General features: G+C 47.6%; 1 protein-coding gene and 1 long non-coding RNA gene across 4 annotated transcripts in view; one reads left to right on the top strand and one right to left on the bottom strand.

The window, feature by feature from the left end:
* LOC139178855 (uncharacterized) overlaps positions 1-8916 on the bottom strand; it is a 52489-nt gene extending 43573 nt beyond the window's left edge. Inside the window, exon 1 of the long non-coding RNA XR_011563303.1 lies at positions 8663-8916. This is a non-coding gene — a long non-coding RNA (uncharacterized lncRNA). The remainder of the gene's footprint in view (positions 1-8662) is intronic.
* A 105-nt stretch (positions 8917-9021) lies between these two features.
* GMPR (guanosine monophosphate reductase) overlaps positions 9022-25268 on the top strand; it is a 60690-nt gene continuing 44443 nt past the window's right edge. Inside the window, exons 1-3 of one of the 3 annotated variants that reach the window (XM_019985913.2) lie at positions 9022-9209; positions 18025-18144; positions 21929-22012. In XM_019985913.2, coding sequence (XP_019841472.1) covers positions 9123-9209; positions 18025-18144; positions 21929-22012 — 291 coding nt within the window. In that variant the 5' untranslated portion in view covers positions 9022-9122. Of the gene's footprint in view, positions 9235-18024; positions 18145-21928; positions 22013-25268 lie in introns of all 3 variants that reach the window. The other 2 variants (XM_019985912.2, XM_019985911.2) reach the window with 2 other exon arrangements.

The following is a 25268-nucleotide window of genomic DNA, read 5'->3' as shown; positions in this document are numbered from 1 at the left end:
CGGGAGAAATATCAGTAACCTCAGATATGCAGATGACACCACCCTTATGGCAGAAAGTGAAGAGGAACTAAAAGGCCTCTTGATGAAAGTGAAAGTGGAGAGTGAAAAAGTTGGCTTAAAGCTCAGCATTCAGAAAACGAAGATCACGGCATCCGGTCCCATCACTTCTTGGGAAATAGATGGGGAAACAGTGGAAACAGTGTCAGACTTTATTTTTTTGGGCTCCAAAATCACTGCAGATGGTGATTGCAGCCATGAAATTAAAAGACGCTTACTCCTTGGAAGGAAAGTTATGACCAACCTAGACAGCATATTCAAAAGCAGAGACATTACTTTGCCAACAAAGGTCCGTCTAGTCAAAGCTATGGTTTTTCCTGTGGTCATGTATGGATGTGAATGTTGGACTGTGAAGAAGGCTGAGCGTCGAAGAATTGATGCTTTTGAACTGTGGTGTTGGAGAAGACTCTTGAGAGTCCCTTGGACTGCAAAGAGATCCAACCAGTCCATTCTGAAAGAGATCAGCCCTGGGATTTCTTTGGAAGGAATGATGCTGAAGCTGAAACTCCAGTACTTTGGCCACCTCATGCGAAGAGTTGACTCGCTGGAAAAGACTGATGCTGGGAGGGATTGGGGGCAGGAGGAGAAGGGGACGACAGAGGATGAGATGGCTGGATGGCATCACTGATTTGATGGATATGAGTCTGAGTGAACTCCGGGAGTTGGTGATGGACAGGGAGGCCTGGCGTGCCGCGATTCATGGGGTCGAAAAGAGTTGGACACAACTGAGCGACTGAACTGAACTGAACTCAACTGAATGTCTCCAAGATATATTTTTAATTAATGGAGTCTCTCTTGAGAAACCTGTATTCAGATCAGAAAGCAACAGTTAGAACTGGACATGGAACAACAGACTGGTTCCAAATAGGAAAAGGAGTATGTCAAGGCTGTATATTGCCACCCTGCTTATTTAACTTACATGCAGAGTACATCATGAGAAACGCTGGATGAAGCACAAGCTGGAATCAATATTGCTGGGAGAAATATCAATAACCTCAGATATGCAGATGATACCACCCTTATGGCAGAAAGTGAAGAACTAAAGGCCCTCTTGATGAAAGTGAAAGTGGAGAGTGAAAAAGTTGTCTTAAAGCTCAACATTCAGAAAACGAAGATCATGGCACCTGGTCCCATCACTTCATGGGAAATAGATGGGGAAACAGTGGAAACAGTGTCAGACTTTATTTTTTGGGGCTCCAAAATCACTGCAGATGGTGTCTGCAGCCATGAAATTAAAAGACACTTACTCCTTGGAAGGAAAGTTATGACCAACCTAGATAGCATATTCAAAAGCAGAGATATTACTTTGCCAACAAAGGTTCGTCTAGTCAAGGCTATGGTTTTTCCAGTGGTCATGTATGGCTGTAAGAGTTGGACTATGAAGAAAGCTGAGCACCGAAGAATTGATGCTTTTGAACTGTGGTGTTGGAGAAGACTCTTGAGAGTCCCTTGGACTGCAAAGAGATCCAACCAGTCCATCCTAAAGGAGATCAGTCCTGGGTGTTCATTGGAAGGACTGATGTTGAAGCTGAAACTCCAATACTTTGGCCACCTGATGTGAAGAGCTGACTCACTGGAAAAGACCCTGATGCTGGGAAAGATTGAGGGCAGGAGGAGAAGGGGACGACAGAGGATGAGATGGTTAGATGGCATCACCAACTCAATGAACATGAGTTTGGGTGGGCTCCGGAAGTTGGTGATAGACAGGGAGGCCTGGCGTGCTGTGGTTCATGGGGCCGCAAAGAGTCAGACACGACTGAGTGACTGAACTGAATTGAACTCTATTCAATTCAACAAGGATTTTTGTTTTTTTATAGGTAAGACTGTTTGCCTAGCGGAAGTCTGAAGTCAGGCAGGTCCTAGTTTAAACAGCTCTATTTTGCCTTGTTTCTTCAACCTTTAAATGGGATTAAAAACAGACTGTATTTCATAGCTTTGTTTCCATAATCCACGGAGACAATGCACCGCAAGGGTTTAGCAGAAGGGCAGGTGGAAAGTAATCACTTTAGAAATGGAAAGGACCGTGGCCATACTTTACCAAACGTGATTCCTTCAAACTTGTGTCTGACAAATGACAGCTGGCCCAGTCACTGTTAATCCATAAGCCTTAGTGCTTTTTAAAAATGATTTATTTTTGGATGTGCTGAGTCTTTGTCGCTGCAGTGGGCTTCTTCTAGCTGCAGCGGGGGCTGCTGTTTGTAGTGTGCAGGCTTCTCCTTGCAGGGCCTTCTCTTATCGACGAGCACAGGCTACAGGGCATGCCAGCTTCAGAAGTCGCGGCTCCCAGGCGCTAGAGCACCAGCTCAGAAGTTGTGGCAGTATGTGGGATCTTCCCAGACCAGGGATTGAACCTGTGTCTCCTGTATTGGCAGGCAGATTCTTTACCACTGAGCCATGAGGGAAACCCTAAACTTTAGTGATTGAGCGACCATTGTCAGGTTCTAATTGCTGGTTAACGATGGACTAGGTCATACAGATCAACCCTCCCTCTAAAAATAGTGAAAAATATCAGACTTCACAACAACTTGAAGCCTGTTCAGCATTGTAGAACTGAAGACACTGGGAAGTTCATGGGCTAGTGTTCAGCCAGACATCAGTATCTGTAGAGGTAAACACATTATTGGAGCATCTGCTGACACCCCTCACCTCTGCTTCGGTTCAGTATCTGTGTCAGGGGAAAGTGAACTGTCAGAGCTCAGGTCTCATGCAAGGAAGAGGGTCTGATAGTAGACCCTGCCCACACAAAATGGGGACCCCCCCAAAGGGGAACCCTAAATCTTCAGTGTTAGGATGAAGGGGATCTACATTCAGCTCCCAGCTTCTCCCCACTGCCCAGCTGAGTGAAAAGAGGGCTGTTTGACTGTTGAGCAGAATAGAAAAAACAACAAAGCAAAGGGGGGAAATGCCTGAGCCATTATAGCTTCAATACAGTACCGCCTCCGTTAAAGGATGTACAGGTAGATTTACAACTGACTCCTTCACAGCAATAATGGACACCAAAAGGCACTTCTCAGAGAAAGATTATCAGTGTGCTGATGAAAGTAACTAGCAATCTGGAATTCTATAGCTGCAAAAAATATTATTCAAAAATGAGGACAAAATAAAGACATGTGCAGACAAACAAAAACTGAGAGTTCATCACAAGGAAAACTTCACTAAAAAAATAAAAGAATCCTAAAGAATAGTCTTCAGAATTAGACATCCATCCCAGCTAGCAGACCTGAGATCAAAAAGATTAAAGTGGTAACATGGGTGAAACTAATTAGTGATTTAAAAATAGCAACAGCAATGAAATAAATAAATATTAATAACAAAGAGACTCAAAATATTGTGCTAAAAATAGCATGTAAGTCAGGAATGTGATGAATGGACTTGGAGTGTTTTGCAATCTTTGTACTATTTGGGGATGAGGTAAAGATTTTAATAATTTAAGAACTTAATAAGCCAAATACACGTTATTCAGTTCAGTTCAGTCACTCAGTCGTGTCCGACTTTTTGTGACCCCATGGACTGCAGCACGACAGGATTCTCTGTCCATCACCAACTCTCAGAGCTTGTCAAACTCATGTCTGTCGAGTCAGTAGTGCCATCCAACCATCTCATCCTCTGTCGTCCCCTTCTCTTCCTGCCCTCTTTTTCAGTGTCAAGGTCTTCTCCAATGAGTCAGTTCTTCGCAACAGATGGCCAAAATATTGGAGTTTCAGCTTCAACATCAGTCCTTCCAATGAATATTCAGGACTGATTTCCTTTAGGATTAAATGGTTTGAGCTCCTTGCAGTCCAAGGGACTGTGAAGCGTCTTCTCCAACACCACAGTTCAAAAGCATCAGTTCTTAGGCACTCAGCTTTGTGTACAGTCCAACTCTCACATCATGACTACTGGAAAAACCATAGCTTTGACTAGACAGACCTTTGTCAGCAAAGTAATGTCTCTGCTTTTTAATATGCTGTCTAGGTTGGTCATACCTTTTCCTCCAAGGAGCAAACGTCTTTTGATTTCATGACTACATTCATCATTTGCAGTGATTTTGGAGCCCAAGAAAATAATGCCTGTTACTGTTTCCATTGTTTCCCCATCTATTTGCCATGAAGTGATGGGACTGGATGCCATGTCTTAGTTTTTTGAATGTTGAGTTTTAAGACAGTATGAAAAGGCAAAAAGATATGACACGTTATAGTTTCTAGGAACTGAATAAAAAAATAGAAACAGAGACTTCCTGGTGGTCCCGTGGTTAAGACTTTGACTTCCAGTGCAGGGGGTGTGGGTTCCAAACACATTTAATAAAGACTTTTTAAAAACATAACAGAAATAGAGAATATAACTTTCATATTAGTAGAGGAGAAGAAAAGCAAATAGTAAAAAATTTTCAATCATGAATGCTAAAATTAATAGAAGCTTCAATGAGAAATAGGATAGTTGTACAGCCTCAAAATATCTCCCCAAATTTATTTACTAATTACTGAGCAGTATTAAGGACTTCCCAGGTGGTACTAGTGGTAAAGAACGCAGGAGATGCAAGAGACACGAGTTTGATCCCTGGGTCAGGAAGATTCTCTGGAGAAGGAAATGGCAACTCATTCCAGTATTCACACCTGGGAAATCCCATGGACAGAGGAGCCTGATGGGTCCCAGTCCGTGGGGTCGCAAAGAGTCAGACATGAGTGAGCATAGCACATTAACATACATCATGAACTTTTTGACACTCTTCCCTCCAAGTGAAGTGAAGTCGCTCAGTCGTGTCTGACTCTTTGCAACCCCGTGGACTGTAGACTACCAGGCTTCCTCTGTCCATGGGATTCTCCAGGCAAGAATACTGGAGTGGGTTACCATTTCCTTCTCCAGGGTATCTTCCCGACCCAGGGTAACCCTTCCCTCCAAGAGGTGGAGCTAAATCCCCTCTGCCTGAGCGTAGACTGGCTTAGTAACTCGTTAGTTACTTAGAACTTAGAACCACGTTCGAAAAGAACGTGGAGAATGGAAAAGGATCACTTTACAGTACAGAAACCTGGCAGACACGACCTTATCAAAGTCATCGACTTCCACATCACCAGTAACAAATCACATTAATACCATGAGCCCCCGACATAATACAATGAGATGAGTGCTTCACGTCTGTGGTATTCTTCACACACGCATACACATCCTAACCCAAGTCTTATATTAAGAAAACATCAGGTAAACCCAAACTGAGGGAGAAAATCTATGACCAATTCTCTTCAGAAGTGTCAAGGTCATGAATGATAAGGAAAACCTGAGAAACTGTCTCAGATTGGAGGAGACTAAGGATGCTCTTGGTGCCGAGAACTAAATGAAATACAGTTCAAAATTCTGGTTTGAATCCTGGGATGGGGGAAAAAAAAGTAGAAAAACAGCTATGACAGGCCCTAGAGTTTCCTCCATGCTCCCCACCTCCCGGAGCTCATGCCCTTTTAATATTCTCTTTGTTGAGTGTGGACAGGACCTGAGCTTCTTTCTAACAGAATATAGCAAAGTAATGAGACATTAGTGATTACACTTTGTTGAAGAGGACTCTGGTCTTCCCAGGTGGCTCTAGCGGTAAAGAACCAACCTGCCAATGCAGGAGACATAAGAGACATGGGTTCAATCACTTTGTCAGGAAGATCCCCTGGAGGAGGGCATGGCAACCCATTCCAGTATTCTTGCCTGGAGAATCCCATGGACAGAGGAGCTCTCACGGTGGTCTATAGTCCATAGGGTTGCAAAGAGTTGGACACAACTGAAGCAGCTTAGCACACACGCGCACACACACAGACAGGACTCATCTGGCTAGTAAACTCAAATTCTATTGCCAGCTTTGAGGAAACACGCTTTTAGGAAATACGCGGGCATGTTGGAGAAACCTATATGGCAAGGATCTGCAAGCAGCCGCTAGGAGCAGAGGGGCTTCCCAAGTGGAGCTACTGGTAAAGAATCCACTTGCCAGTGCAAGAGACACAAGAGATGTGGGTTCCATCCCTGGGTAGGGAAAATCCCATGGAAGAGGAAATGGCACTCTACTCCAGTATTCTTGCCTGGAGAATCCCACGGACAGGAGCCTGGCAGGCTACAGTCCATGGGGTCACAAAGAGTTGGACATGACTGAGTGAATGAGTATGAGCAGGAACAGAGAAAGACCTCTGAAAGACTGAAATCCTCAGTTTCAGAGCTGCAGGAAATGCATTCTCACAACAATCTGAGAAAGTTTGAAAGCAGGTCTTTCCCCAGTTGAGGTTCTTATAAGATCACAGTTCTGGCTAACACCTGGATTGTAGTCTGATAAAAGCTTGAAGTAAAGGAACTGACTAAGCCAGACACAAACTTCTGACCTATAGAAATCGTGTTTTTAAAACTGCTATATTTTTTTTTTGATAATTTGTTGTACACCAATAGAAATGAAGACAACTGCTAAACCTACCCCCGCCCCCCGAAGTTGCACTTTTAAAACCTCAAATTCTTTAACTTTTCAAAGTTAGGTTCCTAATCATCTTTTTATAAAGTTAGGAGATTTTACCATCAAGAAGCCTTTGAAAGTATTTAGTCCTTTTCATAAATGTAATTAAATTTCTATAAACATGTTATACCGAATATTTAATATATTCATTTTCCTTTTAGTGCTTCAATTAAGTCAAATCTTCCCCTGTATTTAAATACCTTGTAAATCTATTACATTTAAATCATAAATAGATTGAACCTTATGTTCTCCTATTTCAACTCTGCATACAGACTTGGTTAGACTGTAACTTAAAATAACAAATTTTAGAGAAGAAACAATTGTTCCTCTGCCCTTCTGAGTTCTTAGCTAAGACCCCTGGAACATGATTTTGTGCCTGGGAAGAGGAAAGGTATGATGGAACATTCCAGAAGGAAAGGAAATGGAATGCACAAAGTGGGCTTCTGTCTCTATCCTATAGAAAGGGAGTGGGCAAGAGACCAAGAGGAGAGGTACCTTCCTAGTTAATCAGCAAGGTCATCCAAAGGAGGCTTTTCCTTTAAGATGTCAAAGTAAAGTTGCTCATTTGTGCCCTACTCTTTGCGACCCCATGGACTGTAGCCTACCAGGCTCCTCCGTCCATAGGATTTTCCAGGCAAGAATATTGGAGTGGGCTGCCATTTCCTTCTCCCTGGGATCATCCCGACCCAGGGATCAAACCCAGGGATCAAACCCAGGCCTCCTGCATTGTAGGCAGACGCTTTACCGTCTGAGTAAGATGTGGTAGGTAATAACAACTATAAAGCACACATTCACCCCTGTTACTGTAACCCCAGGCAGATCCTTCATAAGCTTAGTTTCTCTTCCCTGCTGGGAGTATCATTTTCAAATAACCATACCATAAATAATTACATTTTACCTTGTTTTTAGTTAGGAACTTAAGATCAGAATTAAGATCAGAATTAACTTAAGACTTTGAAAATAAGCAGCCCATCTGGCTGGCTCCCAACAAATGATTCCATAAGGGTCATAAATATTTAGCCTGTCCAGCTAATTGTGGTGATTTTCACTCTCTCCCTGATAACTTTCATTTCCTTTCATGAAAGTTCAGGAACTTCCTATGCTGCAAATGTGATGGGCTGAGAACTTTATCATTTGCAGACATTTGTGTTAAATGAACATTGTGATGTTTCTTTATGGTCAGTTGTACCAAATATGAGTTCCCTGAGAACAGGTCAAGCCTACAGACAAGTGAAAGAAAATGAAAGTTGCTTTTGCGCAGTTAGCAATCTAGTTTGAGGATGCAAAGCAAAAAGCACATAATGCTACATGTGACCCTAAATAAACAGTTCCCATGTATTAATTATGGGAAACCCACAAGAACAAACAATTTAATTCTCTCCCAAACGTGGGAGAGGATAGCGTTAAATGTTTTTCATCTAACTTATGAGAAAACAGGTTTAGATAAATTAAGTGGCTTCCCCATGGTCATCCAGCTAGCATGTGGTGGGGTCAGGTTTTGAACCCAGGCAGAGAGAGGTTCCAAGACAAAAGCAGCTTTAGCTAAGGTTGTAATAAGTTTTAAGGACTGAGAGATTTCTATTTAACTTTACTATAACCTTGGGCAAGTCATTTCCTTTATATGTCCTCAAGTTCCGTATCTGCAAACCGGCTCCTTCTTCCTTGGGCTGTTGTGCAAGCGAATGAGCAGGTGCAGGGCGGGCACTTAAGCACATTCCTAATGCATAATGACGGCTCAGCGTGGTCAACAAGTGGACTAAAAATAAACTGACATCACTCATTCTCAGGAGGACTAAGGTCCCTAGAATCTCAGGATCTCCGCCGACTACAGACGTCACGCTTTTAGATTAATACAAACTCGTGAAATCCAAAGGGAACACAAAGATTGCCTCAACAAGCCCACCACGGCCAGAGTCACCTGCCCACTCTCTTTTCCCAATTCTCTCCACCTTCCCAAGGGTTTCTTCGGTTTTGGCATGTGAGAGGTGTGACTCAGCACCTGACGGGCACACGGGGCTTGAAAGGAAAGAAGGGAAGCCTTTCAAGGAGTGGACTTTTCAGTGGGTGAGGGGGTCACAGGCCAAGTCTCCTCCCTACAGGGGACCTCGGTGACAGACGAGACGGTGTGCACTCCTCCTCCCCCCACACACATACTTTGGTCACCGCAGTGAGCACGCCCGTAAACAGGGGCGGGCAGCGGCTAGAAGTGTCACACGAGCGGACTTCCTAGCGTCCATCTGGTCTGTCCGCACCGCGTCAGTCCCCGGATCCGCTCTTTACCTTGGCCGCCGCCGTTGGGGGCGGAGCCTCCGGAGCGCGGGGCAAGGCCGAGAGCGGCTGGGGGCGGCCCGAGGCCTTAAGGGGGCCGCGTGCGCGCGGGCAGAGCACCCGCCGCGGCACAGTCTCCCACCCTCACGCTCCCGCGGCACCGCCCCCGCCCGCCGGAGCCCCGCCCCTCCCAACGGAGGCCCCGCCCTACCCGCCGGAGCCCCGCCCCGCCCGTCCTAACCTTCCCGGCTCCCCGCAAACCCAGCTGCTAGCGTCCCGCGCCGCCTGTACTGCAGGAAGGAGCTGCGGGCTCCAGCCGCGCTGGCCCGAGCGCGCTGCCCGCACCATGCCCCGCATAGATGCGGACCTCAAGCTAGACTTCAAGGATGTCCTGCTCCGACCCAAACGAAGCAGCCTCAAGAGTAGAGCCGAGGTGGGGCCCTTCGAAAGCCGCATTGGTGCGGGATTGTTTTTTTTTTTTTTCCGGGGTGGCGCGGGGGAGGTGGGTGAGAGGCGCTGTACTGTGCGCCCACCTCACCTGCTTTTTTGTGTGTCTGGGGGTGGGTGGGACGCCGACCCCTTCTGCTCTTCTCACCACCGTAGAGAGGGAAAGCCAGCTGGTCCCCTGCCAGGACAGGAGGTGTCTGTAAGAGGTCCGAGTTGTCCTTAAGGGGTCCGACTCCGGCCTAAAATCCTCAAGGCGTCCGGTTGGGGCGGCGAGGGGAAAGGCACCACGGAACTAAACCCCAGAGGAGCGAAGACCAAGTGGTCAGCTGATTCAGAAAGAGTGACGGCGAGGGCAGGGGCCGGTTGAGGGGTGTATATAGGGTGAAAAGGACGCAGCGGAGCCCAGGTGTACAGGGACGGGGATTTTTTGGGCAGCGTCTCTCTGCGGAGAACTCTGACTGCTTTAGTATCAGGTCCAGCCATGGAATTTATTTTAGGAGGTCTGAAACTCAGGGAAACTCCGGGGCAAAAGTTCAGGGTTTACCTTCTGCGTTCCAGTGACTTCTGGGAGAGAGGCTGGGGACCTGTGCCTGGCGGCACCCCCTTACTGGACAGCTGGAGTCCAACCCAGTCTTCCAGAAGCTGGAAACACTGGGGTGCGGGTGTGGGGGCTAATGGGACCGCTGAGGGGCAGGGGTGGGGGCAGTTTTGCCCATTCTGCCTTAATAATGAGAGCAAAGCCCGAGGAACATGTGGAGACCAGACTGGAAAGAGCTAGAGGGTGGGGGCAGGAGGAAGGTCAAGTCTTGAAGGATAAACTAGTTGCACAGATAGGCAGAATCCCCTGGAGATGTGTATATGGGTGATGATGGCTTTGCTTGGGGCTTCGAGCTGGAGAGGAAGGTGAGGAAACTGCTGTGTCCGGAGGCAGGGGTTGCACAAGTAAACAGGGGGAGGCTGAGCCAGCATAGGTTTCTCCCCCCACCCCCCCTTCCAGGACCATAAATAAATCCCCTTGCGAGGATCTGGGCTGCCTGCCTGCCTGCGCCGGCTGGGACTCCTAACTGCAGTGCCTGGTGCTGCCAGCTGAGGGCTTGTTTGAATTAACTGGAAGCCTCCTGCTTTAGCCAATAATCAGAACTAATCAACTCACCTTCTCAAGCTGGAGGGCTGGCAGCTGGAGCCCAGACTGGAAGAGGTGGGGAATGAGTAACACTTTTCACTCTGGATTGGTCAGCTCTCTTCCTGCCCCTTCACTTAGAAGAACAATGAACAGCTTGGATGGCAGGCCCAGACTCCTGAAGTCCCAGCAGTAGCTGGTACCTGAGTCCACACTGAGACGAGATGTGGGGATTTGGGGCAGACTAATGATTTGGTGGCCGCAATAATCTAAATATTGGGTCACAATTCACTTAGTAAAGAAAAAGTTATTTTGAGAAAAATCATATATTTAAAGCAAGGATGTATTATGTGTATTTTCTGAAGCAGGAAACCTCTTGTAAAGGTAAAACATTCAGATTTTATGTTTGTTGTTGTTGTTCAGTCGCTTAGTCGTGTCTGACTCTTTGCAACCCCACGGACTGCAATACACCAAGCTTCTCTGTCCTTCACTATCTCCCAGAGTTTGCTCAAACTCATGTCCCTTGAGTCGGTGATGCCATCCAACCATCTCATCCTCTGTCACCCCCTTCTTCTTCTGCACTAGAATGAATTACTCTTTTCCAGGGAATAGTATGATGTTGTCTTGAGTCATTTGGTTTCGTAATTTGGGCTGACTGAAGCTGTGAATGTCCCAGCTTCCCATGATACACTGCAATCTACATGCACACACAGCAGTGTGATCTCGGTGCCCTTGAGAAGTGTTTTCATATTTCCATGTTTGTGGGAGTTTACCAGCTCCCTTCCTGGAAACCTGAATTAACTGGTGTTGCCTTTCCATTTGGTTCCTATCATGGCTTAGCTGCCTGCTGGCCACCCCCATCACCTGACTGCCTGTTTCATTGATATTGTGGGATCTAGGAAGTGAATGGCACCCCACTCCAGTACTCTTGCCTGGAAAACTCCATGGACGGAGGAGCCTGGTAGGCTGCAGTCAGAGAAGGACACAACTGAGTGACTTCACTTTCACTTTTCACTTTCACGCATTGGAGAAGAAAATGGCAACCCACTCCAGTGTTCTTGCCTGGAGAATCCCAGGGACGGTGAAGCCTGGTGGGTTGCCGTCTATGGGGTCATACAGAGTTGGACACGACTGAAGTGACTTAGCAGTAGCAGGAAGTAAATTTGCTCAGTTGTGCCTTACTCTTTGCAATCCCATGGACTGTAGCCTGCCAGGCTCCTCTGTCCATGGGATTCTCCAGGCAAGAATACTGGGGTGGGTTACCATTTTTTTCTCCAAGGGATCTTCCTAACCCAGGGATCAAACCCGGGTTTTCTGCATTGCAGGCAGACTCTTTACCATCTGAGCCACCTGGGAAGCCCATTTGGATACCATCATGGTTTAGCTACCTGTTGGCCACCCCCATCACCTGACTGCCTGCTTCATTGATATTGAGGGATCTAGGAGGACCTCTAACCTCCTCTCAAGTTGTGCTCAGTCGGCTGTGGATGCCTGAAGTTTCCCATAGGCAGATGAAAACTTTGCATTGTACGACCAGGTATAATCCTGAAGTGCATGCCCGCAGGCACAGGGATACCTGAATGTAAATTTGAAACTAAATGGTAAATGGCCGGGCTCACGAGAGCAGATGTGAGTGGAGCCAGGAGAGCAAACAGCCCCCATGATAGCAGTCTGGCTGGGAAGGGAGCCTGGTGACTGTTGACAAGATTCATCTCTGCAGCAGTTTTGCTCAGAGCTGGACCAGCTGCTGGATCCACCAGACAAGTGAGCAGGAAATGGGGAGAAAGGCAGGGTGCCCTCCCACTCAAGTTTAGTGCTCCTTCCAGGGCATTGCCACAAGTGTCACATGAAATGAACTTGAGATCAGCTCCTGGAGGCTAAGGTAAAGGTGGAGACAGCCTAGGTGGCCTTCCTGTGGTTGTACCACATCAACAGTCATCGTCAGCTGTCCCTCCATTGTCCATTCTCCTGTCTTCATAAGTCCTTGGGCCACAGGAATAGAGGGCCATGGGGCTGCATTTAGGTAGTGTTTTCAGAGGAAGTGACATGTTGGTTGAGCAGGACCTCTGCCACACTGAGGGGGTGACCTCCTCCCTGACTGCCTGAGAATTTTCTTCTTTGGGACCCATTCCTTGCTCCAGTGTCCCATCCTTGTCCTTAAGCTAGTAAGATGTTTAAAGAAAACCACAAACCTAACAGCACAACCATAATGTTGGAAGTCGGACAGTGAGGAGTTTGCAGTGGAAAACCGGTCACTTGGGCTGGGACAGACAAGACATAACCCAATGAGTGATCAGTCTCCTAAATGCTCCATAGTCTTTTTCTCACCAGAGGTCCAGTGAGAAATGAACCAGCTCTGGTGAGTTCTGGTCCAGCTTCCATGGACAGCAGGCTGGCCTGAGAGGAACAAGACCATGGCAGAGTAGAGAGGATATTGGCTGGAAGAAAGGAGACCTGGGTTCTTCCAGGCTCTGAGCCAATTGTGTTATTACCTGGGCTCTGTTTTTTCTGGGGCTGCTGTAACAAAGAACCACAGACTGGCTGACTCATACAACAGGGGTTTATTGTCTCTCAGTTCTGGAAGCCCCAGGTCAAGATGTCAGCAGGGTGGGTTCCTGCTGAGAGCTGTGATGGAGAATCTTCCTTGCCTCTCCCCTGCCTTCATGTTGTTGCCGCACAGCCTGGTTATTCCTTGGCTGCAAGCATTGTTCAGTCTCTGCCTTCCCCGTCAATCAACATTCTCCCTTGCTGTGTCTCTGTCCAAATTCCCCCTTTTTATAAGAACACCAGTCATACTGGAGTGGGACCTACCTTAATGATCTCATCTTACCTTGATTACCCACAAAGAGCTTATCTCCAAAAAGGTCATGTTCACAGGTACTGAACTGGTTGGTATTTCAGTGCCTTTTGGAAGAGAGAGTCCAGCTGTAACAGCCTCTGTAAATGTGGCTGTGTAACATTGGAGGGTTTGACTAGGCTTGCTTTTCATGAATGCATCAGAATCACCTAGGAAGACATTCCTAGGTACACACAGTGTCTCCATCACAAAGGTTCTGATTTAGGAGGTTGGGGCGGATTGAGCATGTGTATTTTGGGAATCATCGTGCGTGATTCTGATGCGCACACAGGCGCCGGGGCTGGCCGCTGGAGCCTTTCCACAGTGGAGCACTGTGGTTTGGTGGTGGTATGCGACTACACGTGCTTCCCTGAATCCTGACACGTGATGGTGAAACATCCAGGGGGCCAGGCACGTTCAGAGGGCCGGGCTGGGGCCCACCACACAGTGCCCTGAGAGACTGGGAGCCAAAACACAATCCCATCCTTACCCTTAGCCAGACATGAATTATTTGCACCCTTTTGAGCCACTCGGACCACAGAGGGGAAAGGCATTGCCCTGCGCTTATAGTCCAAGGTAAGCAAGTAACCTTATAGGTACCAAGTAACGCAGTCAGAGAATTGCTTTAATTGGCACCATCCATAGATTTAGGCCAGAGAGGCCCCTGCCCCAGACCCCATTTTTGTCCCCTCCTCACTGGACAGAGCTGAAGGCTGGGCCTTTCCCTCTGGGCCGTGCTCTAGATACTCAGAACCCTGGATTTCCTGCCCAGATGACTTTGAACTGATTCCAGGGCCTGCACAGGGCAAGAGGGCAGGGGGGTGGGGGTGGGGAGTCTTCCCGGGGTGTGCTTTCTAAGGGCCAGCCATGCTGCTCAGATGCTCGCCTCTCTATCTCAGAGAGTGGCCAGGTCACTGCTGTTTGAGGGATAGGCGTGTGGACGTGGAGGTTAGCATGTAGACTGAAGTGTCCCTGCGTGCACAAAAGGATGTGTGCGAGAGGAGATGGCCAGGACTGGCTCCCATGATGCCATGTTCTAGTACTTTCTAGGCCCTGAATGAAACTGTTGTCCAGGAAGGAGGACAGAGAAAAATTTGTGCAGCAGCTTCTTACACATTGCTCCTGGCATTGAGATATTTAGAAATGTGGTAGATGGGCTTTCTGGTTGTACTTTTGGGTCCTCAAACAATGGGCTGTAGGGCTGACTGTGATAAAAGTGAAAGTGTGTTTGCCCAGTCGTGTCTGACTCTTTGCAACTGCATGGGCTATAGCCCACTGTCTGTGGGCTTCTCCAGAATACTGGAGTGGGTTGCCATTCCCTTCTCCAGGGGATCTTCCTGACCCAGGGATTGAACCTGGGTCTCCTGCCTTGCAGGCAGATTCTTTACCGTCTGAGACACCAGGGAAGCAAGGGCAGTAGAAACATGTATTTTTGAGGTGGAGGAGGGGTGGCTTATTACTTTATGTGCCCTTTCAAATCAGGCTTGGCAGAGAGGGGGTTTGGAGGTGCTATATTTGGTGCCTTGACCAGCTGTGGCAGATTAAATGCCAAGTTTAGTTTCTAGTGGCTAGGATATTTAAAATATTTCTCTCAGCAAACAACTGGTCTGTTTTAGGGTGTGTGTGTGTGTCTTTCTGTCTGTGTACATAAGGTCGGAGCAGATATTTTATTTCTCATTCCCAGAATTAAGGATTGCATAGACTCTGCAATGTGGAAGAGACTAGACATGAGGGGAAGGGTTCATTGTCAAGGCTGACCTCTTCCACGGAGAACAGCTTTTTGCCTACTGCCTATAGGTTTTTGGAGTGCCAAGGAGAAAAAAATACCATTGTGAGCTCAGCCAGGTGCAGAGTGTAGCTGCTATTCCCATGCTTCTTGGAAGGAGTATTAGTAATTCGAGACCAAGAAATCCTGATTGTCGTGAGCCTGCGAAGCCAAAATGTTAGAGGGCCATTAGCAGCCCAGAAGGGTGCCATTAATAGTTCCCATCAGTTATCTTTCAGGATGCAGATCGAACTTGCTTTACTGAAGTAGAACCAAGCATGGTAATAAAGGAAGTGGGGGAAAGGGATGTGCCGCCTCCCACCAGTGCCCCCACAGTCAAGCATCTCTTTTCCCCTCGCTGATGCTGTTTAAGGCCGATGTCGTCATGTTGATGACCTCATTGGCTCAGGAAGCCTTCTGTGTGTGGAGGAACAGGAGATGCGAAAAGGCCAAAAGACCTAGGTGTCCCCTGGTGTCTTGACATGCTGATGGCAAAGTGAGGGTTACTTCCTACAAATAGGTGTCTCCTGGTGTCTTGACACGCTGATGGCAAAGCGAGAGTTACTTCCTACATATAGGTTCATCGGTACTGTTTTTTCCAGATTCTGTGTATGCGTGTTACTATGCGGTATTTGTTTTTCTCTTTCTGACTCACTTAACTCTGTAACAGGCTCTAGGTTTATCCACCTCACTACAACTGACTCAGGTACTGAGGAACCTATTTGCAGGACAGGAATGGAGACACAGATGTAGAGAAGGGACTTGTGGACATAGCGGCTGAAGGAGAGGGTGGGGCAAACTGAGAAAGTAGCATTGACGTGTATGCACTGGTGGTGGTAGTGGTGGTTTAGTCACTAAGTCATGTCCAACTCTTGCGACCCCATAGATTGTAGCCCACTGGGCTCCTCTGCCCATGGGATTCTCCAGGCAAGAATACTGGAGCAGGTTGCCATTTCCTTCTCCAGGGGATCTTCCCAACCCAGGGATTGAACCCAGGTCTCCTGCATTGCAGGTAGATTCTCTACCAGCTGAGCCACAAGAGAAGCCCAAGAATACTGGAGTGGGTAGCCTATCCCTTCTCCAGCAGATTTCCCCAACCCAGGAATCAAACCAGAGTCTCCTGCACTGCAGGCGGATTCTTTACCAACTGAGCCATCAAGGAAGCCATGTGTACACTGTCATGTGTAAAACAGATAGCTAGTGGGAAATTGCTATATTACATGGAGCTAAGCCTGGCTCTGTGATGACCTAGAAGGATGGGATGGACGAGGGGTGGGAGAATATAATTATGACCAATTCACGGTGTATGGCCGAAGCCAACACAACAGGGTAAAGCAATTTTTATTAAAAAATAAATTTAAAAGAAGTGAAAGTTACTTCCAACGAAAAATAAAAGGCTCTAGATAAACACTGGTAGGAAATGATTATTGCCGTGGTCTTTAGTCAGCTGGGATTAATGTAGGTCCAGATTCTTGCGGCAGCTTAGGATTCACACCTGGGTTTGTGCTGCCAGTTCTCCTTGGGAAAGCGTCCCCTTGCTTCTGTGCGGGCCGTGTCCCGCAGGGTCTGACTAAAGAAACAGACAGGACTGAATATTTAAAACAGGAAATTTAATGCGAGGCAGCATGGCTCAGCGGAGATGCCAGAGGGGATACGAGGGACCCCAGAGATTGGCTGCAGAGAAACCACTTCCAAAGGGGAGGGTCCCAAGGCCTGGGATCACTCTGTGAGCTAGAACCATGACCCGGCAGGCCAGGGCCGAGGGGGTCTGCAGAACTACTCTTCTTGGACCCAGGCCTGTCTCCTCCCTTGCCCCACCAGTGACCCCGTTGGCCAAACCCAGCCAGAAACCAGCCTGGGAAGTGGAGCCTATGGTGGTGTGTGTGTGTGTGGGGGGTGGTGTGTGTGGTGGGGGTGGGGGGGCGGTCCTTAGATAAGAGCAGAGCACTTAGATAAGAGCAGGCGTAGGATGAGCACTGCATCTGGGCACATACATGGCTGCTTTTGTATGGCAGCCGGAGATCTGGCCCAGGTTGAGGCCATGATTTCAATTCTGCTAGCTCTTGGCGTGGAGAAGGCAATGGCACCCCACTCCAGTACTCTTGCCTGGAAAATCCCGTGGACGGAGGAGCCTGGTAGGCTGCAGTCCATGGGGTCACGAAGAGTCGGACAAGACTGAGTGACTTCCCTTTCATTTTTCACTTTCATGCATTGGAGAAGGAAATGGCAACCCACTCCAGTGTTCTTGCCTGGAGAATCCCAGGGACGGCAGAGCCTGGTGGGCTGCCGTCTATGGGGTCGCACAGAGTCGGACACAACTGAAGTGACTTAGCAGCAGCAGCTCTTGGCGAACACCTGGCCCTACTCACTGCTTTTGCTGAGCCCGCCTTCCTGGCTTAGCTCTCATTCTGGATTCCCGATCACTTGAGTTAGTCATAAATACCCTGAAGCTGAAATTAGGGTAGAATTGGAGCTGTATTTGCAAATCAGAAACCAGTGGTTATGTGCACAGACATGGCTATCTTTGAAAGATGCTGGTAGTCATGAAACAGTGGAGAAGGTTGAAGGGCAAAGGGATTAATGGGGGTTGCAGCTGACTGCAGGGTGAAGGCCTAGTTCTCTCTGAAGGTGGAAATTAAAGGGAGGGTCTTGAATGGCAGGGGAGACTGGAGTGGATTTTCCCAGAAGGGGAACCGTCCCTCCAGAAGTGGAGAACAGTGACTTGTGTGTGGATGTTTGGGGCTGGCATGAAGCAGGCTGGGGACAGAAGGTGGCGGGGGATGGGAGAGGCTATTGAAGGAGAGAGCTTCCAGTTTGGAGGCTGGGCTTGATGGCAGAACATGCGGTGCCTTGTCCTGGTTTCTTGAGGATTGTAAGGAGCTGGGTTCAGTTTTTGCACCTGGATAACAACCCATGATTCCATTTCCTTAGGGACTCGCTTGTGTTTGGAGCCCCTGGCCCAACACCTAAGAGGACCCAGGGACATACACTTCCTTTGTGTCTTTTCATTCGCTCCAAACTCTAGAAATTCTGCCCCAATCACATAAAGAACCAAAGACTTCTTTTTCCTCTTGCAATAGGTGGACCTTGAGCGAACCTTCACATTTCGGAACTCGAAGCAGACCTACTCGGGGATTCCCATCATTGTGGCCAACATGGACACCGTGGGGACGTTTGAGATGGCAGTGGTGATGTCACAGGTAGGAAGGTGGGCTTTTTCCCTCTGGCGCTCACACTGGACAGGTTGTCATACATAGGGGAGAGGAGAAAAGCGAGACATTTCAGGTCATTCACTTTGGCCAAACTAATTGGTTCTGAGTCTGATTGTTGCTGGAGGCCCTTCTTTTTCTCTCTTCCATCAGAAGGTAGGTGGAGTCTGGACTTTGTATTCATTGAGATGGTCTAGATCTGATGCCCAAAGCTCAGCTTCTTTTTACATTGGTGCCAATCAAATCTTGGAGACCGTTCTTAATCATTAACTTCTCCCACCTGGAGGGTGTTTCAAGTATCTGCAAAATAGCTCAAAGATATTGTCGTATGTATCCCATGATGGGGAGTTTTGGGTGAAGTAGAAAAGGATAGCTTTATTGCTTTGCCATTGAATCTACCTGCAGTGCAGGAGACTTGGGTTCGATCCCTGGGTCAGGAAGATCCCCTGGAGAAGGAAATGGCAACCCACTCCAGTATTTTTGCCTGGAGAATTCCATGGACAGAGGAGCCTGGGGGCTATAGTTCACGGTGTCACTGACTGAGCAACTAACACACTTGTTGCTTTGCCAGGCAAAGGGGGACACAGTGGACTAATGTCTTCAAAACTGTGTGTCTGCACTTGGGGAAGATAGTGACAGGTTTTGTAGTAATTGTTCAAAGAGGATGTGATCAGCGCTCAGACATTCTTCTGATGGGTTGGTGGCGAGGTACATAGGAGTCAATGTTTTCAACCTTCAGGTCCAATTGTCTGCGGTCTACAGGCTTGTGGGCAGCTTGAGAAGTAGTGTTAGTCACTCAGTCGTGTCTGACTCTTGCGGCCCCTGGGCGGTAGGCCACCAGGCTCCTCTGTCCATGAAATTCTCAAGGCAAGAATACTGGAGTGGGTTGCCATTCCCTTCTCTAGGGGTCTTCCTGACCCAGGGATCGAACCCGTGTCTCCTGCACTGGCAGGCGGATTCTTTACTGTTTGAGCCACCAGGAGTGTGGGCAGCATACCATCCTTAATCATTAACTTCTCCCACCTGGTAGGTGTTTCAGTATCCGAAAAATAGCTCAAAGATATAGTCATGTGTATCCTTTGATGGGGAAACAGGACCCTGCTCCCAGGCTGCTCTTCCCTGTTTGTTGCTCCCTGGTCTCCCCTCTCTTGCCTGATCAGTAACTGAATCTGCCCATTGGAGCTCAGGGAAGGTCATGGAGGCTGAGGAAGGCTGTTTGCTATAATCAAAGCAATGGGGGACACTGAAAAGCTGTGCCCAGAAGCCTCACAAGACCTCGCTCAGTTTCAGACCGGCATCCATTTCTTCCTTGAAAATGCCTGTGATAGTTTTGGAAATTAGAGATACAAAACGAAGTTGGATGTCATGCCATATTATAATGTTAGATAAGTGTCGTATTTAGTAGAAGAGTGACGGCACCTTTAAAAAGAGAGAATCACTTTGCTCTGTAGCATTTATTATATCACATTATAGAAACCTTAGGTGCCAAGAACTGGATGGAATGTGGAGGAGGTGGTCGCAACTCCACCAGAGACAGAGAGGAGAGGTCACTTGGCCCAGGGCATTTCAGCAAAGCCGAAATCTCATAGAGCCGAGATGCAAACCCAGACTGGCTCCAGCATCAGGGACCTGCCTCCCAACTTACACTGGCAGATAATAGTACTGATATAAGCTCAAGGTCCCTGGAGCCGGCTGCTGTCTTTCTGCCTGTAAAGGGACTAGTATCCTGGGCTTGGGAAAATAAAGGCAAAGTTACTGTGGGCAGAACCTTCATCTCATGCATCTGCCTCTGCATTGGATTCAAGGTTCAGTGCATCTTAACTCATCATCGATGTGAAATGTGCGCTTCTGATGCTCAGAGTCTGTGCATCTATTTCCGTAGACAATGCCTGCCAAGTGAAAAGATAAATCCAATTAGTTGAAAGGGCTTCTTGCTGTGGGCAGCATGACTAACCTCAGGAGGTACTGGGATTCATTATTAGCCAGTGATTAGAAGGAAGATTTTCAAACAAATTATGAACTCACCAAATAGTGTAGGGGGTGGTCTGCCTGAGGTCTGAGTCCAGGATCAGTTGCATCTGTCCGCCCTCAGCCCCCATTGAGCTTTGGGCCGGAGGCTAACAAATTAATTGGAAAAGGAATTTGTGTTTTTTTTCCTCCCTATCTTTCCCTCACTCTGCTGTGATCAGCCATTGCTCTTCATGAATTCTGTATTTGTGTAAAAGTGCATGTAATCAGGGAGCGATTAATGGCCCTGATTAATTCACATATCAGATTACTGTTTCATGAGAAACAGAGAACTTGGTAGGCTCTTCCCATTTGCACAGGAAAGACTTTCCATAAATGAAACAGTGTTCATTGAAATAGCTAATCATGTGTGGGTCCTATGAATTTTCCATTTCTAGAATGCTGAGTTAGTTCCGTGCATCAGTAAAGTCAGAGAATTTTTTAATGGGGGAGATAGACTGAGAGAAGTTAGGAGTGAGGCCCCTATACAGGAGGAGGTGGAGGAGCCTGGGTTCTGGATTCAGATTTGAGTTTGATTCTGTCCTTTGCCCCACTTTTGGCCAAGCAGTTGTTAAGTTTCTTAAATGTCAGTTTCTTAAGTCCTGTCTTTGCCCACGAAGTTACTGCTGTTGTACAAAGTTGTTCTGAGAAGTACATGAAATAACATATGTGAAGTTCTTGTGCAAAATAGATGTTCAGTAAACCCTTACTGGGTTGATGGTCATAGTTTTAGAATTAGGATTTATGTACTTCCTTCCCTCAAGAATACCAGCTGCCTGATGGATGGGTTTAGCTTTTATCAGGAAATGTTTAGATCGTGAACACAAAGAGAAGCTTTCGCATAGAAGCTGAGGTTCTTTTGGGTTGACTAAGCATCACTCCAGTACTCTTGCCTGGAAAATCACATGGACGGAGGAGCCTGGTAGGCTGCGGTCCATGGGGTCGCAAAGAGTCGGGCACGACTGAGCGACTTTACTTTCACTTTTCACTTTCATGCATTGGAGAAGGAAATGGCAGCCCACTCCAGTGTTCTTGCCTGGAGAATCCCAGGGACAGAGGAGCCTGGTGGGCTGCCGTCTATAGGGTCACACAGAGTTGGACATGACTGAAGCGACTTAGCAGCAGCAGCAGCAAGGATCACTAAGCTCCAATACTTTGGCTACCTGATGTGAAGAGCTGACTCATTGGAAAAGACCCTGATGCTGGAAAAGATTGAGGGCAGAAGTGGGCAACAGAGGAGGATGAGATGGTTGGATGGCATCACCAACTCAATGGACGTGAGTTTGAGTGAACTTTGGGAGAGAGTGGACAGGAATGCCTGGCATGATGCAGTCCATGGGGTTGCAAAGAGTCAGACGTGACATAGCCACTGAACAAGAAGAAGCAGCATCACTTTGCCTTCGGGCTGTGCTGCTGACCAGCAGGAGACCAGCCCTCTGTGCTGTTCTTGGCCTGTCACGTGTGGGCTGGACCAGGGCTCTCAGAACCCTCCCCCATCCTCTCCCACCCCTGCTTCTTGGCATTGCCTCCTACATCTTGAATGCTGTGTTGGCTGATGAGATTAGAATGGAACACGGTCCTGTGATTTCCGTGGTTACACCTTCCTCTGTTAGGGGCTCCTCGGAGCATATTCAAAGCAAGCGAAGCGTGAATGGCTGGAACACTGGATGGTTTTGTGTTGCTGGTTTAACCTCGCCATATGGAGGAAGGCGGGGCAGGGCTTCCTTGACTTCTCGTCCTAACGGTGCCTTTCCGTTTTGTTTCCTAGCACTCCATGTTTACAGCGATTCACAAGCATTATACCCTGGATGACTGGAAGCTCTTTGCAGCTAATCACCCAGAATGCCTGCAGGTAAGACTCTACGCTGGTTATAAATGGCCTTTGTTGCCCTGGAAAGGAAATCATCAGGGTAGTCAAAAGGATTTGAGTTGGCAGCAGATAGACACACAGACTCCCAGGAGATAGTGAAAGACAGGGAAGCCTGGTGCTCTGTAGTCAACTTAGCAACTGAGCAATAATAACAGACACAGTCCCAAAGAGAAACTGGGGAAGGCGATAGTGAGTCCCCAGCCCTTGATTGGTGCTAGGAATTTGCCAAGGAAACCTGTTCTGTACTCCTTTTAAAAAATATGATGATTTACCTATAAGGAGCATATTTTTTTCCCTTGGAAAGTGAAGTGTTTTGTCATGAGAGCTTGTGGAGGTCCCAGCAAGGTCAATCCTGCCAGGGATTGAGTCTATTCCAAACATGCCTTTTATCTAGAAAAAAAAACACATCTAATTATAATAAGTTATAATTGCAGCTAAATATGATGGAGCAGAATAAACAATATGCTCTCCAGGATGACTTCAGTGAGAAAGGCAGATAGCACAAAGTATTGGTGTAGGTGTGCAGCAATGGGAACCCTCGACATGGCTGGTGGGATTGTATCATGGTGCAACTGCTTTGGAAAACAGTCCGGCCATTTCTCAGAAGGTTCAGCATAGGAGTTACCATGTCACCTAACAATTCTATTCCTAGAATAGACCCAACAGGTGTAAAAATACATGTTCACACAAAACCTTATACACAGATATTGAGGCATGCTTAGTCACTCAGTCATGTCTGACTCTTTACAACCCCATGGACTACAGACCACCAGGGTCCTCTGTCCCTGGGTATTCTCCAGGCAAGAATACTGGAGTGGATTGCCGTGCCCTCCTCCAGGGGATCATCCCAACCCAAGGCTTGAACCCAGGTCTCTCATGTCTCCCGCATTGCAGGCAGATTCTTTACCATCTGAACCACCAGAGAAGCCCACACAGATGTTCACAGTAGCACTATTCACAGTAGCCAAATGGTGGAGACAACCCAAGTGCCCATCAGCTGATGACCAAACAAACAAAACCTAGTATACCCATAGGGCGGAATATTCAGCTAAGAAGGGCAATACAGTATTGATTCATGCTACAACATGAAGGAACCTTGGAAATGAAACTGTTCACCTCAGACTGGGACTTAGACCCACATAGCTGGGACTCAAACCCAACCAAACCCATGGTCTTTCAACTGATCTCACACCCTGGGGTTTCAGGACCTAATGAAGCTCGAGTTCTTGATGTTTCATCGCAGAAAGAATTCATGAGAGACAAAGTGATGGGTGTGCTGCATGCTAAGTGGCTTCAGTCGTGTCCAACTCTTTGACCCCATGGACTGTAGCCCACCAGGCTCTTCTGTCCATAGGGATTCTCCAGGCAAGAATACTGAAGTGAGTTGCCATGCCCTCCTCCAGGGGATCTTCCTGATCCAGGGATCAAACCCACATTTTTTATGTCTCCTGCATTGGCAGGCAGGCAGGTCCTTTACCACTCATGCCACCTGGGAAGCCCAAAGAGATAGGTAAGAAGCAGATTTATCTGGAAGGAACACATACCACAGAGTGTGGGCCATCTCAGAAGGCAACAGTGGCCTTGAAATGTGGTGCTAGTGCTCAGTTGCCTCAGTTTTGTCTGACTCTTTGCGAGTCTCTGGACTGTAGCCTGACAGGCTCCTGTGTCCATAGGATTCTCCAGGGAAGGACTCGGGAGTGGGTTGTCATGCCTTTCTCAAGGGGATCTTCCCGATGTAGACATTGAACCCACACCTCTTACATCTCCTGCACTGGCAGGCAGTTTCTTTTACCACTAGTGTCACCTGGGAAGTTTGAAATGTGTGGTTAGCTTTTATGGTGGAGAAGGCAATGGCAGCCCACTCCAGTACTCTTGCCTGGAAAATCCCATGGACGGAGGAGGCTGGTAGGCTGCAGTCCATGGGGTCTCGAAGAGTCGGACACAACTGAGCGACTTCACTTTCACTTTTCATTTTCATGCATTGGAGAAGGAAATGGCAACCCACTCCAGTATTCTTGCCTTGAGAATCCCAGAGACGGGGGAGCCTGGTGGGCTGCCGTCTGTAGGGTCGCACAGAGTTGGACACGACTGAAGCGACTTAGCAGTAGCAGCAGCAGCTTTTATGGGGTGCTTTCCTGGTGTCTCAGTCAGTAAAGAATCTGCCTGCAATGTGGGAGACCCAAGTTTGATCTCTGGGTTGGGAAGATCCCCTGGAGAGGGGCATGGCAACCCATTCCCATATTCTTCCCTGGAGAATTCCATGGGCAGAGGATCCTGGTGGGCTACAGTCCATGGGGTCGCAAAGAATCATACACAACGAGCTGAGTGACTTAACACTTTCAACTTGTCACTTTCACTAGCTTCTATGGCCTGGGTAATTTCATAGGATAATGAGTGGGAGGATTATTCCATCTATTTTGGTGAGGGGGTGGAGATTTCCAGGAACTGGGCCACTGCCAACTCTTTGGTCCTTGACGGGCGGCCTTGGAACTGTCACGGTGCCTGTGGTGTGTCGTTTAGCTTGCTGATGTGTTACAGTGAGCATGTGCTCAGGCTCAGTTTCTAGTGGAAGTCTGCTTGTTCTCCATCTTGAGCGTATTTGGTTCTGATCAGCTTTTGTTGAGGGTTCCAACGTCCTCCTGCCCATGGCGGCTTAGCAGCTAGTTGTGATGTTGATGCTCTCGCAGGAGAAGATAAGCACACGTCCTTCTACTCACCGTCGCCGCGGCGTGCTAAGTCGAATTAGTGACTGAGCAACAACAACTGTTTGTGTTGTGTCCTTGGTCTGTGTCATTCTTTTAAAGGTCCGCTTCACTCTTGTTTCAAAAACATTTTGCTAAGTGAAAAAGCCAGACACAAAAAGCCCCGTATATGATTCTATTTACATGAAATGTTGAGACAAGGGAAACCTGTAGAGACAGAAGTGGATTAGTTGAGAGTGAGGGCTAAAGGGTGTGGAGATTTCTCTTGGGGGTCAATGAAATGTTCTAGAATTGATTGTGGTGACGGTTGCACAACTGAATATACTAAAACCCACTAAACTGTGCACTTTAAATAGATGAAGTGTGTGTGACTAGATCTCAATAAAGCTGTTACTGAGAAAAAATAAAGGCGATTTGAAAATAATAAAGGCCCCAGTAGAACATGCCAGTCTTTGATCCTGGCACCTTTGGGTGGTCCTGCATCTTGATCCTGGCACGCTTGGGTGGTCCTGCATCCATACCGAAGAGACATCTCT

The sequence above is a fragment of the Bos indicus genome, chromosome 23 (assembly GCF_029378745.1).
Source record: "Bos indicus isolate NIAB-ARS_2022 breed Sahiwal x Tharparkar chromosome 23, NIAB-ARS_B.indTharparkar_mat_pri_1.0, whole genome shotgun sequence".
Taxonomy (NCBI): domain Eukaryota; kingdom Metazoa; phylum Chordata; class Mammalia; order Artiodactyla; family Bovidae; genus Bos; species Bos indicus.
The sequence above is the reverse complement of the archived record's forward strand: the minus strand, read 5'-3'. Positions and strand labels throughout refer to the sequence as shown.